This window comes from Monopterus albus, unplaced genomic scaffold, assembly GCF_001952655.1.
Source record: "Monopterus albus unplaced genomic scaffold, M_albus_1.0 scaffold13.1, whole genome shotgun sequence".
Taxonomy (NCBI): Eukaryota; Metazoa; Chordata; class Actinopteri; order Synbranchiformes; family Synbranchidae; genus Monopterus; species Monopterus albus.
The window spans coordinates 2,129,194-2,145,957 of record NW_018127893.1 but is presented as its reverse complement, the minus strand read 5'-3'; the positions used below and the strand labels follow the sequence as shown (position 1 = coordinate 2,145,957).

Below are 16,764 nucleotides of genomic sequence, written 5' to 3'. Positions count from 1 at the left end.
AGCTAACACAACCGTGAATTTTTTTTTTTACAGCAACAAAGACAGCCACGTTGTTGTGATACTGTTTGGTGTGATTCTGAATTCAACCGATTGGGGTTTAAGTTTTCAAGCTAACGTTAACTGCATGTTGCATTCATCCCCAGTGGTTTTTGGATGTAAACTTCAGTACACGTGAACACGAAGAAGCTATATTTAACTTAGCTAACGTTTGGTAAGGTATAACCAACTAATATTTGTCGCGTTCTCTTCTCAGATAATTGAGATGAAGCACAGGTCAACTTGAATGAGCTTCAATTTAATCAGTTCAGATCTGTCATCACAGGCGTATCTGTTACGGTTGTGGGCACCCTCCAGCTTAGGGCCCCCTTCACTGTATGTTTCTCCCTAACCCTAGTGTTAGGTTGTGGTTAGGTTAGGTATTGGAGAGATGTCAGGTTGAAGTATGGAGAGACACAAATGCTTAAGAAAAAGGAATTAGATCAACAATGGCTGTGTCAATAATATGTTTTCTGTCCTTCAGCGGGATGTTGCGGCGTCCCAAGCCAACTGACTCCGAGGCAGACCTCTTAAGAGAGCAGGAGCAGTTTCTGACCTCGGGTGCTCCATCTGCTGCCAATGTGGGTCGCAGACCTGACAAGAGGAGAGGCGAGGCTGGGGGAGATGGAGGGGAACGAAACAGGGAGAATGAAGGAAGTCAGAGGGATGTGGTCACCATAGCAGGTAAAAGATACTGTATGTCTGAGATTGTCATCGTCCCTAACAGATAAAAGCACTTGCGTATGCCATATTTTTACTGTATATGCAACATCTGACAATAATGGACTATAGAGCCATAAGATTATTTAATGCAGAAAACCCACACTTCATGTTTAACTGTTTTGCTTCCTCTAGATCTTCCAGATCAGCTCCCTTCTCTGACACCAGCCCCTCCGAAGAAGTCTCGCTTTAAAGCCAGTCGTGTCACCTTTGAGGATGAGGATGCTGAAGAGAGGCTGGATAGGCATGACACTCACATCAGTGCTGTTCTCTCCAGGATTGTTGTAAGTGCTGAAGCGTGAATATGTGATTATTATTTTCAAAAGTGTTTTTGTGTTCAGAAGTGTCTAGTTCGACATAGAGTAATGCACAGTTTTACTTGTTTTTTTTATTGTTTCACCTATGATTAAGTAACAATACTCTTTCTTTCAAGGAGCGGGATACCAGCTCTACTCCAGTGTCTCTTCCTGCATTTACAGGCATGGCTTTCCCAAAAGTACTACACCGCTCAGAAACCAGCAGCCAGGTACAAAGACATTCATGTCCATTCTTCTGTATTTTTTTCCATTTAGGGTGCTAATGTGTTCAAACCACAAGATATTAACATTTCAGAATTAATTAAATAGCTTATATAGTTTGGATGTTCATACCTATTTGTATTAATTTGGGAAATGACCCTGGTGTGTCTGCATCTGAATATTTTAAGTGCATTTCTTCTTACAACCAGGTGCCTCTGTCTTCAGCTGGTGGAAAGAAGAGTATCTTTGCTTGTCAGATTGCTGCTCAGAGATTTAAGGAGAGCAAGACATCATTACACTGTGCACCTGAATTTGCTCAGACACCTGAAATCAAAGAAAACCTGCCCCCTGGTACTAGTATGGATACAAATCATTGTGATACTGCAGGTGATCATAAGTAGTAAGAGCTCACAAGTAAGTTGATGACAGTCTTTTTTTTTTACCAAATACACCTCTCTTGACATTATGTCTTTTGTCTATTCTTTGTCTCCTCGCTTTTCACTAGAACCGCCTACTGTCTCAGGTTCCATGTTGGTGTCTGGTCAGGGGCTTGGGGGCCGAGATAGATCAGGAGAGATCATGAGGATCCACAGGGAAAACCAGGCCAAACTCCAGGCGATGTCTCAGTCTGAGATAATAGAGGAGCAGCAGAAACTCTTATCTCAGCTTGGTATGCCAAGCTTTTGTTCACATGATACTTAATAACAATCTAATACATGTTCTTGTACTGATATTTGCGTGTTGCAAAGTACATCAAAACATGTTTCCTTTTTGTTTGTATCACAGTTTATAATATGATCATTTCTGCTTCACAGATCCGAGACTGGTGGAGTTTGTTAAATCTCGCAAAGCCCAGAGTGTGCCGTCCTCTGCCTCCCCATCCAAACACCCTGAGGGCAAAAGCAACGAGGACAGTTGTCCTCTTGAAAGTTTGAGCAGAGAGTTGGACTCCTCTAGTGCTGCTGTGCCGTTTCAGAAACCCCAAGAAGTGGAGATGGAAGCGGAAGAGGAGGAGGAGGAATTGTCACCTCCATCTACTATGACAGGTATGATGGATTCAGAATAAACCCTTTTATCACGTGTACCTTGTCCATTCCTTCTCTCTGCTGCTACTGCTGGAGATATAAAGGAACCAGTGGCCTTTAAGCAGTGTGAATGACTAAACTGAATAATTATTTCACATCACTTCTTGCTTCATTCAGCTCATTCATAATTCTTTTACTCCTGAAAGAAGCACAAGCTTTTGCAATGGTTTTGTATAAAAGTTTGTAGTGTCCTATAGTATTTTGTCTGAGCGTGAGCTAAATGGAGTTTTCAACAGTCATGACATGCAACAGATGCAACAATCATACATTATCACTCAACATGATTCTACCTTGCTGTGTGTGTGTGAGATCAGAGGAGGATCTTCCAGTGAAACCTCAGAAAGAATGGGTCCACATGGATAAGATAGAGCCAGAGAAGCTGGGATGGATGGGAGACTTGCCTGCACCAAGAAAGAAAGGAACCAAGAAGGTAAAGAGTGACTTCTGCTGAAGGTTTTGCATTATTATTTCATTTTTCTGGATTCACTCCAGTGTTCACTTTTTTTCTGGGTTAAACTGAATGTGCATCTCAGCCAGTGCATCCTGTGGTTCTGTGTCCTGATAGGCCATGCAGGCTCGTTTTGATTTTGCTGGTAGCTTGATTCCACCCATTGTGGATCTGCCCACTCACCTGGGGCTGCACCATCATGGAGAGGAGCCTGAGGTCAGTAGGCAATACATCAAAATCTTAAAAAAGCCTTTTTTTAATCATTGTTTTTCCCCTCTGTGTCTCTCACAAAGGGACTTTTAACATGCCGTTATGGTGAAACATTGCTCCTAATACAGTGCTTTCACCTGACAGCCTTTAAAATAACCTGCCGCTGAATGAAACTGTCACGCCAGCCTTGTCATGCCACTTCTTATCAGTACCATGATGAGACTGAAAATCTAGGCCATCTCAAAGTTTGCTTTTAAGACGAGGCTCTTGTTCTTCTTGTTTGTTACAATTTCATTCCTGACATTGAGGATTTCTCCCCAGCGGGCAGGTTACACCCTGCAGGAACTCTTCTTGCTGTCTCGGAGTCAGGTCATCCAGCAGAGGAGTCTAGCCCTCAGCACTCTAGCCAACATACTCTCAAAGGTACAGAAACAAACACAAACTTGGTGTCACACATACAGTATCTACAGTGTCTGTAGTCACATGCTGCTTTCTTCCCCCCCCCCCATAGGCACGTGCTGGAGAGTACCTTTCTGTTCTAAAGGGCAGCGTGATGTCCACTCTGCTTGATGCCGGCCTGCTCTTCCTGCTCCGCTTTGCATTGGATGACAGTGTGGAGGGAGTGTTGTCTGCAGCTGTGCACGCGCTTAAAGCACTCCTAGTGTGCCCAGAAGATGAAGTAAGACAGCTCATTTTGTATTTACAAGCCATCAGTTCATCTCTGAAGCCCCACTGGTGTTTCTGGGAAGTGCATTTCAAAGACATCCTAACATTGACCAGTTATTACAAAATATGTCAGTAAAGCAAAACCAAAAACTCTGTTTTTTTTAAAGATCTGATACACTGTAGTTGTTTATTACAGTTCATCTCAAGAAAATATCAATCCAGTGTCCAGTTCCTCTGATTCACATGTGATTTGTTTCCCGTCTCAGGAGTGTTTGGACTGGACATTCTCCTGGTTTCATGGCCTGGCCTCCTACCCTCTGCTGCCGTCTGCTCAGGAGGAGGAAGGTGAGGAGGATGAAGGGCTTGATGCAAGTATGAAGGAGACACCCAAAGAGAAGGAAGAAAAGAAGAGCGATCATGATGTGGCCAGGCAGGATGTTGTCAAGGTAAACAAGCAGAATTCAGTTTTCTTGACTTTTGCTTGTTTTCCTTATGTTTTTCAGATCTGTAATGTTTTATAAATCAAATGAAGAAATTCTGAAGATGATGATTGAATGATTATTGCTGGCTTTCTCTTCTTTTTGTCTGGGTTTCAGGGTCTGTTAAAGATGAAACTGCTCCCGAGGCTACGTTACATTCTTGAGGTAGTGCGACCATCACCTCGAGTGGTCCATGATGTCCTAGAGGTCCTGACTCGCATCACTAGGCACTCGTCCTCATCTGCCACCCAGGTAACTACAGTAGCAACTACATTTCTGCTCAGAAAGTCAGTCACTCAACGGTTGAGTTATTAACCATGTTTTTGTTTGGCTAATTCAGTAGGAATGTGTTTGTCTCTCAGGTGCTGGATTGTCCTCGCCTGATGGAGACAGTGATGTCCAACTTCCTTCCCACTTCCTGGACATCTCCATCTTTATCTTTTTCTCCATCTGTTTATGGACTCCCGCTGGCCAGCACCATGAAGCTCTTAAGAGTGTTGGCTGCCTCTGGCAGACATGTCTGCGCCAGACTGGTAAGTACAACCTTGTTATAATGCTTTGATTCTGAATGGTGCTATTTCAAGTGATCAAGAGGTTATCATTGATTAACTAAGACTCCATGAGTCTGAAATCCAGCCTTTGAGCTTTACTATTAATTTTCTGTAAAACAGAAAATATAAAACCACAAGAAAGATGTTTTCACGTATGAACTTCAGACAGTTTTCTGCAGACATTGTCCAGAGTTGCCCTTTCACACATGTATCACACAACAGGAGGCAGTCTGTGTTAAGACAACTTCTTACCTGACTATACGCTACTGTTTTCTCACATGGGCTCACTTTAGCTCACTTGGACATGACATGGACTTTGTACTGGCAGGGCAAAGTCCACTTAATGCCTGGGCCAACTGACTCAAACATTTGCATTCTCACATACAGCTCCTCCAGGTAATGTTTAGATAATTTCTGGGTGTCAGTACATGTCTGAAAGGGGTTATAAAGTTGCATTAAAAGAAAGATGAACACTAATACTTACATACATGCATATTTGTAACCTCTGCTAAAGATGCTAAGTAGTTTTTAATTATTGTTTCTGTTTAATCTAAGGTATTCCATGAGTTCTACCTGTGTATGCATCTGTAGTTTTCTTTCCTCTCCCCAGTTAAACTCTCTGGGGGTGAGTGAGCATCTGTCATGTCTGCTCAGTGCTGAACCCAGTGAGTTGCTGCTGGAGCCATCCGAGGCCATCAGGATCACCACCGAAGCCTACAGGTTGTGGGCTGTAGCAGCCAGCTATGGACAGGCCTGCAAATTATACATGTAAGCTAACACCTAAAGCTTTTTTGGTTCAGGTTTGAGCATTACTGGCAGAAGGGGTATGAGATAAACCTAAATCTGATATACTCATAGATCAAACGGCCATAGAACAGCATTATCACGTTAGTGCACTTGTGCCTTTAGCAGCTTACGTCTGCTTTTGAATCTAAGTCCAAAACTTGCTTTTCTTTTAGTTCTGGTTCTATCCACCTACTTATGGCAAATTTCTCTGGGTCTTCAGCTTCAGATTCAGAATCAGCTTTACTGACCAAGTGTGTTGGACACATGAGGAATTTGACTCTGGTACAGTGGCTCTCAGTGTGTATATCCAATGTTCTTCCGTTTTGGTGTACGGTGACTTGTAGCACCGTCCAGAGGGGAGGGGTTCAAACAGTCTGTGTCCGGGATGTGAGGGGACTGCATAATCTTCTCTGCCCTCCTTTTGACCCGTGAGGTGTACAGGTCCTCCATGGAGGGCAGGCTGGTAGCGATGATCTTTTCTGCAGTCCTGACTTTGGTCCCTGTACTGTCATCATCTCTCCACAGAGACCTGTACCCAGCCTTAGTAAAAGCATTGCAGTTTGTTCACCGAGCACTGGCCCCTTCAGATCCTCTGTTGCCTCTGCAGCTCCAGCGGATCTTGGCCCTGCTTTCTCTGCTCACGCAGGTCACGCACACTGCCGGGTGCCACCAGGAGCTACAGGCTGGCATAGTCAGGTACAGATAATTGTAATAGTTTAGTAAAACCATTATGCTACGTGAGTCATCACACAACACTGCTCTCCCATCTACAATACGTTGCCCTCTCTGTTCTGCGCTATAGCTCTCATGGAGAAGAGTGCCCTCCTCCCCCTCCAGTATCATGGGGTCATGTCACAGGGTTACAGGCAGCATTACTGGGGCAGTTGAAGGGCTTTGTGAGGAGTCTTGATAATCCAGTTGAGAAAGACAACAGCCTGACTCTGATACCAGCTTACCTGGTTTACCTAGAAGCTTACTACCATAAGCTCTCCAAACAGGTACAGTTTTCTACTTTGTTGGAAATGAAACCACATATGTAAACACATTGATGAACTCTAATATTTATATAATTATAATAATGTAACTGGTTTCCACAGAATTCTTTCAAGCCGGTTGACACCCTTCAAGAGCTGGAGCAGCTTACGTCTGAGGTTCTCCTCCCTCTAATGTCTCACAGTGTTGTGCACGGTCTGATAAAAAACCTCAAGTAAGTGTAGTTTGCTGTGAGACCAAGTCAGTTCAGATAATAATATTAATGCCAAAATAATGGTAGCATTATTATTTATTTTTTATATTATTTATTGAATTATTTTTTAATTACATTATAATTTGTGTTACTCTAGGTCTTCTTCAGTAGTGTGTAATGTCCACAGTAGCCATCCAGACCCAGAGACCACCCCTAGCCTCCCTGGCTTGGCCTGCCCAGGCTGGAGAGATCGTCCAGGTCTGGTTGTTCCCAGCTCCCCCTTCCCTCTTCTCACAGGCCTGGCGCTCCTCTTGGAAACAGTCATAGGCATACACAGAGGTCTCAGTTGCAAGGTACAGTAGATTTCCCTTTGTGTCCCCCTTTTTTTTTTTTTTTCCAAGGAGGGACAGTAAAGTGTCAACGAGCGCAATACAGTACAGTAGTCTGTGTTTGTTTTCATAAATCTGTGTCAGTGTTGAGCACATATTTCAGCCAAAGAGGAGCAGCTAATCATTTAAAATTAACCAATGTGATTTCTGTTTGCAGCCTCTTGCAATTTAGTGCACACAGTTGTCCATCACTGGGCTAGAAACACCACAAGATATATTATGCTGCCATCTTGTGGTGACATGCACAATATCCAATGTATTTTGTCTCAAATTTTCCCTTTCCTGTTTGATGTTCTCCTCCACTCTCTAGGCCACTGGTCTCCTCCTGTCAGAGCCTGTGATTTGCTACTTGCGTAGCTGCAGTCAGGCTACACCCACCCTGTCTCACACAAGGGCCTGGCTTCTCCGACATGAACACCACCTCCTCTACCTGCTGCTCCGCCTGGCACACAGACTGGTAAACTCTTCTCTTCACTCCACTTTGCTATTTAATGGAATAAAATTGATCATTTCATCATTATCAAGTTGTCTTTTTTGTGCATCCAACTTCATTTTACTCTGTTCTCATTTTCACCTTTTCTCAGGTTCCCATTGAGCCAGATGTAGCGAAACATGCATCACTCTACCACCAGGTGGCGCTGGTTCTGTTGCCATGGTTACTGCCAGGCAGTGAATACTTGGCACATGAACTGCTCTCCACCATCATCTTTTGCAAGGACTTTATACTGTAAGTTTATACTGTTTATACTCGGTTGAATCTGGGATGCCAACACAGTCAATGCAAAGATGCAGAAATATTATTTAGAATTTTTTTTGTTTCAACCAATACGCTGCTTATAAAATGAAACCCATTATTATAATGTACTTTAACAAATTTTATCATATTTTTATTGCATTTCTTTGTAATAAAATCAAATGAGCAAATAACCCATTTCCACCTAAGGTGATGCTCCACATTCCTTGCTGCCACTTTATTACATTGTTACACAGTTTGTTGATTTGTTTGGTTTTCAGAGAGGGCCACAGCGGAGGACCTGAGGCCGTAGAGCTAGGGGAGCTGAAGCTTCATGACGAAACTCAACGCCACCCTTCTCCCTCTCTCCAGACTGTCGGCACTCTCCTGAGAAAAGCCTGCGTCCAGCTGCCCTCCATAAGAGGCTGCTTCCTCACTCACCTGGCGCACCTGGAGCCATGTGTACTGGTGTCCCGAGATGCTCTCCTCGGCCGCAACCCCTGGATCAGTTCCCGTTTCCTTCCAGAGCTCACCGGTCCCACCCTGCCATCTGACTGGCCTTTCCTCCCACTAGTCAGTCTGTATGAAAGCGCCGGCATGTCTGATGGTGGGGGGTTAGCTGTGGAGGAGCTTCCGTCGGGAGCTCTGCAGGCTGTAACCCACTGTCTGCAGTGGCTGCTGCTGCTGGAGATGTGGAGGGAAGAGGCGCTAAAGGTACATAAACGAGTCAGTTTTATATGTATGGAACATAAAAAAACAATGTATACCAGAAACGGAGCTAAAATCTGTTAATAATGTTGCACCTTTTAAAACAATGTTACAAAGTGTTTTCTATGGGGAAAAGCAAGGACAGAGAATGAGATCGAATAAAACATATACAAAGTATAATAAAATTAGTTGAAAAACTTTGGGCTAACATAAATAAAAGGCTTTTTTTAGGTAAGCTTTAGCGATTTGAACGTGAATCCACCTTCCATTGAATCCATTACATTTGAATCCATTCGATTTGTTGAATGAATTTGTTGGTGAATCCATTACATTTGTTACTGTAACATCCAGAACATTTTTGTCATTGTGTAGATGATCCCCCCTGCTGCCAAGATTGCCCGCTTGTCCTGCATATTCCTGTGTTCCAGTGACTTGTTCCTGGAGAGACCCATTCAGAAACTGACCTGGGGTCTATTTAGGCTGCTGACAAGGTCTGACATAATCTATTAAATGTTTAATATCCTTGTTCAATCTAAACTGAGCATGGTGGCAACGATCCTAACAAACCAAAGGTCTTCATTTACAGACAAGCCAGACTGGACTCTTTGGACCTGAACATCCCGCCTCCAGGTCTAGCCTCCTTCCAGGACTTGTACTCAGCCCTGTTAGCCCAGTATGAAGCTGTGTCTTTTGGAGACCGGCTGTTTGGCTGCTGGGTCCTATTACCCCTGCAGAGGAGGTACAGCACCACCTTGAGGCTGTCTGTGTTTGGAGAACATGTAGGGATGCTGAGGTCACTGGGGGTCACTCTGGAGCAGGTAATGATGAGGATGTTGCTGCTTTTTATTTTCATTAGCTGCCTTTTCATCTTTCTGAGTAGTTTTGCTGTTGTTGTCAGTCTGTATAACCCAATTCTGTGATCATTTAGCACATGATTTAGATTTGTTTCTTGACTCCTTGTCTCTTCATTTGAAGCTGTGCATCCCTATCGAGCGGTTAAACTCTCCCCCTGAAGACTCCCTCCCTCTCCTCCGTCTCTATTTCCGCTCTTTGGTAATGGGGACCCTCAAGCTCTGCTGGTGTCCAGTCTTGTATGTGGTAGCCTTGTCTCACGTCAACTCCTTCATCTTCTCTCAGCACGCTGCAGAACAGGTACGGCAGCACTGCACTGCCCACAGCTGAATAGGAAGTGCCTTTCAGAACAGATAGAAAATCTGTGACTTCTGTCAGCACTGGAAACCGATTCCTGATTCATCAAATCCACTCCCTAGAGGATTCAAAGATGAATCCAAGCCTCTCTTGATGAAGTCTGTTGCCTTGCTTTTTCTGAATGTTATAATTATGTATTCCTGTTGTTTATGACTTTTTAAATCAGTCATAGTATGTGGATGTGATTTAACTGTGAGGTCTGGGGGTTAACATAATAGAATAAAAAACACATTTACCAGCTTAAGTTTATTTGCTCCTTTTAAAAACACATAATTTTGCTAATGCAAACAGGTGGAGCATTTTTAAAGTACATCATTGAGGCCTTTGAGCCTTAATCTCTTTGTCTTTGCCCAGGAGACTGAAGCAGCTCGACACAGCATGCTGAGGAAAGTCTACTACCTGACCGATAAGGTACCCCGCTTCTTTTTGCATCCCCTGCTTTCTTTTCCTTCATTCTCTCCTTCTCTCTCTCATTATACCTCACCAGTGTGAGGTGTATAGTGATTGTGATTCAGATTATTTTTGTTTTCTCCACATTACTCTGACAAAGCAGTCTGCTGCTTGCTGTTTTTTGTCATATTGACCATCGTCCAAGTAACAGTTAGCCTACTAGACTTTTTTCTGTTCTGTAACCACTTTATTTTATTTGTTAAAAATGTTTAATAGTGTTCTATCATTTTGTGTGGTGATCTTTATTTGTTTTATGTAACTTTTTTATTTTTTTCCACCTTTTCCATAACTCCAGTAATATGCTTGCTCCCTTAGTTTCATAGAATAATGATTCCTGCAGTGATTACAGTAATTTAGAAGCCATGTGTGATTTGATTTTATTTTTACCTGAGGGCTTTGTTTACACTAGTGATTCATAGCTGTTTTTGTGTGGTTTACTCCCACAGCTCTGTCAGATCAGAGCACCCCTTTGTTGAGATCATGACGGGTTCCAAATGTGCTCATTTCACTTGGGTTTTAAACTGGATGTTTCAACAATATTAAGTATATAAAAATTAGTTTTGTTCATACAGTTGAACTGTCATTGTTTAGGTCAGTTTGTCAAGTTTGTATTTGTACAGTCTCAGAGTGGCAGAATGTTTCAGCTATTCATTCATGACTACATTTTCCAACTATTAATTCATAACTGTAGCTAAGTTTCAATCATTTTTTCATGTTGTAGCCATTTATTGCCTTTAGTTTCACCACCATATGTCTATTACCTTTAACCTAGCTAACTTATTCAGATATTTATCTAATACTTTAGCTTCCTCTTTCTTTCATCTTCAGGTGTTGAGGACCCACTTGCTGCTCTTCCGTCTGCCCCATCAGCAATCAGAGATTGGCTTCAATATGTACGAGCAGTTGCCTCCCATTAGAGCAAAGCTTTTGGAGAGTATCCTGGGACTGCAGGACAGCAGCGATAACAAAGGCGACTGAGTGGAAAACCACAGGTAGTGAGTCAGTAATTTACAGAAAACAGTAAGATACAGAAGGGATGCCAGTATGAAATTGAAAGATGAGAAGAGCACGAGTAGAGGATGCTGGGAAAGAAAGCTTGGCAAACATTCAGTGAGACATTGACTTCATCTACTAAAGGTGTGTTAGAAAGTTGGGACTTGGAGCAAGAGCCAACATGGCCACAAGAAAATTTTATGTGGCGTTTCTTCTTCAAGTAAATCAAACCTGAGGTAGACTGAGAGCCTGTTTAATCCGTTTTTGATTTTCCAAGGTTAATCTAACCAAATTAAGATTAGCGGGACAAGGGTCCCACAGACCTAATCTCTGATCAGACAGGTGGAATTTGATGTTTTTTTCTTGTGATACCAGCCCCATTGCCAGGGTTACTGTGTGTCTGCGGGGCTTGAAAAACAGCCCAGGAAGGTTCTCTGGCATCCCAGAGTAAAGACCAACATCCTGTTCTACAAGTGCCTGACAATGACTTTTTTGTAAATAAAACCTGATTAAGTATGTGTAACGTAAATGTTGTTTTTCCTCAACCACTTTCTTAACTTTGTAAAGGACTTACAGCAATTATAGCACTTGCAATTATTATAAAAAATGTATTTAACATTGTAGAAGTACCTGGTTCCATTGATGAACTCAACACAGTTTGAAATAGAACAGCAAACACATTTTTCAGTGGGTCTTAATAAATTAAACTTTGAATCTTCAAAAAAAAAAAAAATCCATAAAGATTGGGTCTGAGATGAGCACAGTGTGTCATTCCCTGTCATTGTCACTTCGCTGATCAATAGCACTCACTGTCCTTTACTGAGAAAAACTCATTATGTTTCCATTGAAATGTCCCTAACTGTTGCCAGTGTTAAATCAGATTTGGAAAATGCCCCGGTGTGTATGCTTGTATTTCCCCTGTTTGTGCAGAAGTTGTAACAATGCATAACATTAATGTCACGTAATTATGAAGTTCTCACTGTTAAAGATTTAAGATGTTGACGATCTTTCAGCTTGCACTCCCACAAAACCCAGAGACAGTTTCCAACAGCCAGCATTGCAAAACCCTGATTGTCATTTTAATCTTCTGCAAGCTAATAAAACTTTGTAGAATTTTTAGGATAAGATTTTGATTGCTATATAATAACATTTCTGTTTCAACTAATCACATTTGATTCAGCCTCTTTAACACTGGAAATTAAAAAGAAATAGGAGGCAATTAAATAAATCCCGTGGAGATTAAACCTTTATATAAAGAGTCCGACTAATTGGCAGATAAGTGGGTGCTTTGTTTTCATTTCCGCTATAGGTGAAGCATAATCCATTTGTCACAGAGGGAAGGTTTCAGTATCCCGAGTAATTAATTGTTTAATAAAAGGCCAACAATGTTTTTCTCCGGTACGAAGATCAGAGCCAGTGAGTGCACCACTGAAGGGAAATCTTATTTAAAGTTTCTAATGGTTTTCCGCTCATCTTCAACAGTCTAGGAGTCAGTAGCTACAAAAGTGTGGTTCATGAAGTTGGAGCTTATATCCTCTCTAAACAAAAAAGAGCTACCTTGTTTGTACAACAAATTGTATGTGGGTAAAGGTGTTGAAGGACACATCATCAAGACAGGACAGTTGATCTTAAACACACTGGGTACTAAAGTGTACTGTCCAACCTGCACGCCTGAAGTAATCGATGAGTGTGATGGGGGAAAAACACTTCACCCCGGTCACAAATTCGATAGCTGTTGACGAACGCTGAAGCACCATGGTGGCAAAGTGAGAAGCAGAGTTTACACGGCATTTACTGGAGGAGACTATTGATCTCAGCATTGTGAGATCAAAGAGCCCATGCCATTCTAATTTCCAGCCATTTAATGTGTAATCTTGGGTACCTCTGGATTAGCTTTGCACCCATCAACTCAAAATAGTCTGTAATTATTTAGATGTGTTTAACTTGAACCTGAATCCTAACATGATCCTAACCACAACCACTGAGGGGGTCGCTACATGAAACCGAGTACAGGGGAAACACATCTCGATGGGGGATCACTTTCTGACACAGGACCGGTCAGGAAGCCAGGACAATGCATAAACAAAAAAACACTGAAAAACAATCTGTTTTTGATAACAACAATACCTCAAATCCACATCCTCTGGTCCCAATGCAGGCAGCAGGAGGTAAAGTACAGTATATCCACCAACACACATGCAGTCGAAAAAAATCCCATTTTTAAAATGGCACCAGGGATGCTAGGCAAGCTCGCATGAATGCGCACAGCCAAGATAATATGACCGTTCAAGGAAATCCATAAACTACTGAGTAAGACTTTACATACAGTAGCTGGGAAAAAAGTCTCACTAGCGAGAGTTCACAAAACCTGCATAGACTGAGCTGCTTCTGCATAGAAGTAGAACAACGTAGGTACACCTCATTTTTTAAGCTTTGTCATATTTAAGATGATAATTCATCATTGTAACATTGTAGATAGAAAACACAGAAAAGTATGCCGTGGGGACTTTTAAGTAGCTCAGGTGTCCAAGTCACTGGCCATCTAAAACCTGTCCCAGTTTTCAGTAAGTAGGAACCGATAGTCTGCTGGCTTCAACAAAGGAAGTCATTTTTCTGGCTCTCTCACTTCTCTAGCCAAGTCAGGTCAGGTAAGAGATCTCATTTAAAGACATGTATAGATAGCTTCAGAGTAAGCTTATGCTCATGAGTCCTGTGTGAAAAATCCTCATTGTAATTCTCTTGTCTCACCAGGAAGAGATGCTGTTTAGATAGCTGTCACTCTCTCAGCTCTCTGCTCCAACTTTCCAACTCTCAGATGTGTAGCTAAATACTGTGTGCGTCACTAGGTCCTAATTGTAATTCACTGAAACTGATTATATTATAGGGAGGGTATGATTCTCGCACAATGCCCTACTGACAAAGCCAGCCTTCAGGCCACAGCTACTGTTATGGCAGATTGACAAACAAGAGGCAGTGAGAAATCCAAATGTGACTTCACAAACCAGCTGAATGTGTGGTGTAGGCAGTTTGCATTGACATGTGACATAGGCAGTGAGAAATCCAAATGTGACTTCACAAACCAGCTGAATGTGTGGTGTAGGCAGTTTGCATTGACACGTGACATGCCTTGATATACACACACACACACACACACACAAACATCTAACATAACAATAGGGCTACTCATAAAAATATAAACAAACCAGACAGAAAATATTCAACAGTGTCCACATTCACACATACTGTGTGATGCTTTACTTTCTGATTAAAGCTGAGTGGTGCATTAATGCCCTCAAATCGTGTGGCATGTGTTCAAAGCACATCACTTTTGACTCACTGCCACTGTGCGTTTGTGTCAGGTTTGCTGCTCATATCTCTTTCTTTCTTGTTCACTGTCTCTCTCTTTCTCTGTAGTTGGAGTAGTATTAAATATTTTAGCACCCTGCTAAGGAGGGCCATGTCCTTTGTATGTAAAGATGTGTAAAGCTGAAGGGGGCTGTGTGTCCTGTCGTGAAATGAGGAGAGTGGGATTCACTAGATTACCCTTTCAAAGGCCCTGTCAAGTGATGAGAAGCTCTGATTTAAAAGAGATGAGTTTTTTTTTAGCTGAAGCCATCTGGGAATTCCTCCACTTCCACTGTCTGTGATGTGTGTGCCCTCGGTATTACTCACATTATAGGGACCAAAACCTGTTAGCACGTTCACATTGTGGGGACTTAGCCTTTGTCGTTGGGCCTAGAGGCTGGTCCCTACCATGTAAATCACTGAATTTTAGTCTGACAACATGGTTTAAGGTTTGGGTGAGGTGAGGGATATGTCTATGTTGCTTAATCAAACTAGTACGGTGCCACCTTCAAATAGTTAGTAGTACAGTACAAAGGGTTCACAGTGTGACAAGTAAAATGTGGCTGGATGTGTGAAATGTTACAATGGCAGCAGTTTAACATTCAGGAAGTAGCAGACGTAAACTTTCACAGGGAACCGAGAGACAAAGAAAGTGGCTACAGTTGGTATGGAGTATAAACATGTCAGTTACAGCGGTGGGTGTACACTGAATTGCTCTGGGAGAGTGACCATAGTTAACAAGTTAGCTTTTAGCTCTTTACTGCATTTTAGACATTTAACTGTTCATAGGCACCAATCCAGTGATGATCTGTTGACTGAAAAACAAACTGTTTGCAGGACTGAATGTCTTGCTTTAAACTAAAGAATCAACTCTAAAATACATCACAGTAAAAGTAACTATGGATTAGTTTAAATGCTTCACTTTCTCAAAACGTTCTTGTCTATTATCAAGGCATTTCTAATTAAAATGGCAAAGAATTCAGATCTTTATTTTTCTTTTACCAATCTACCTGCTGTGTGGGCGCAGGTGACTTTTGTAGCTCTGTTAGTTTTCTCATGTTGCTTCTGAAGCTGTGATTATCAAATCGCTGATTGTAAAACCCAATGTAACTTATTGCTATTTAAATTAACTATTGACAGTTAGGTTCACAAAGAAAATATCACACATTGTTTATTCATAGCACCAGATAGAACATTTTTACTCCGGTGATCAGCTCCCTGATTGGCTGCTTTCTGCCAGTTATGTTAACGAGGCTCAACCACTATCATGTGACTTTAGGTCAAATGGTAATGATTTGTCAAACATCCAAAGCCCTGACTCTAATAACCACTGACCCCAGTTTATTGCAAGTGTCGAAAACACATTACCTCAAAATGGAAAAAGTAGAGATGTAAATGAAGCGTCTCCATTAAAGCCATTAGCCTCTGATAAGGACAGCTTTCCTGTGATAGGATAGGTCAGAGTGAATGAGTCAGTACATACTAATTAATTAGAGCATTGTTTGTGTGTGTGAAGGGTGATGCAGTGGGTGTATTGATGTGCTTATAAACCCATTAAAATCATCAATACTGACGTTATCGCTTGGAACAAGAGCTTTGTGTTAATCATTATCTCTTAATCACTCTCGATGGGATATGACGCACACACACACACACACACACACATACATACTTTCCAGCACAGAGAGATATTGGTCATGTGTGCAGGATGTGCAGGGTGACACATACTTTAGGAGTTAGTCAGTCATGCCATGACCCAGCCAAGCCCTGGGGTCGTCTGTGTGTGCATGCTTTGACATTGAGGGAGACTTTTGGAAACAGCCAAAAGACACCGCTGACCGAGGACCTTCTGGCTCACTGATTTTAACCACATGTGCGACTGACCTACAGTATGAAGCATATTTAAAAGGTTGATTCACCCAAAATGAAGAAAAGAAACCTATTACAGCACCCCTGGTACCACTCAAGCTGTTGTGACAGTGGTGAAACCTGGAATGTAACCTCCTTCCACATTGTTTGATACAAATCATTGAGACTTTAATTAGATTTCAATTTGGAAGACAGTTTCTTCCCTTTCGTGCCTTTATTTTTTATTTCTTATGTCCATTTTTCCGTATGTTTTGCCTTAACTTTTTAAAGAGCTTGTGTTTCTGGGGGCAGGTTACAGAGATACATTTCACTTGACTTAAAGCAGATAAACATTTCATTTTAGGACAAGAAAAGATACTGACAGGGTGACATTGTTCAAATGA

General features: G+C 41.9%; 1 protein-coding gene across 3 annotated transcripts; it reads left to right on the top strand.

The window, feature by feature from the left end:
- Window positions 1-6: 6 nt before the first annotated feature.
- On the top strand, window positions 7-11,696 carry rpap1 (RNA polymerase II associated protein 1). 3 transcript variants are annotated; one of them, XM_020591105.1, is made up of 27 exons: window positions 7-211; window positions 521-720; window positions 892-1,040; window positions 1,190-1,282; window positions 1,484-1,661; window positions 1,780-1,944; window positions 2,090-2,320; window positions 2,674-2,789; window positions 2,925-3,023; window positions 3,339-3,440; window positions 3,529-3,696; window positions 3,950-4,129; window positions 4,280-4,414; window positions 4,525-4,695; window positions 5,324-5,481; window positions 6,025-6,195; window positions 6,302-6,497; window positions 6,597-6,706; window positions 6,843-7,038; window positions 7,385-7,531; window positions 7,659-7,801; window positions 8,089-8,521; window positions 8,888-9,006; window positions 9,102-9,333; window positions 9,491-9,667; window positions 10,079-10,135; window positions 11,003-11,696. In XM_020591105.1, the coding sequence occupies exons 2-27, from the start codon at window positions 525-527 to the stop codon at window positions 11,150-11,152; spliced, it is 4,272 nt and encodes a 1,423-aa protein (XP_020446761.1). In that variant the 5' UTR covers window positions 7-211; window positions 521-524; the 3' UTR covers window positions 11,153-11,696. The 3 variants fall into 3 exon arrangements, with proteins under 3 accessions (XP_020446761.1, XP_020446762.1, XP_020446763.1); XM_020591106.1 differs by having other exon boundaries at window positions 7-216; XM_020591107.1 differs by having other exon boundaries at window positions 50-70.
- Window positions 11,697-16,764: the final 5,068 nt, after the last annotated feature.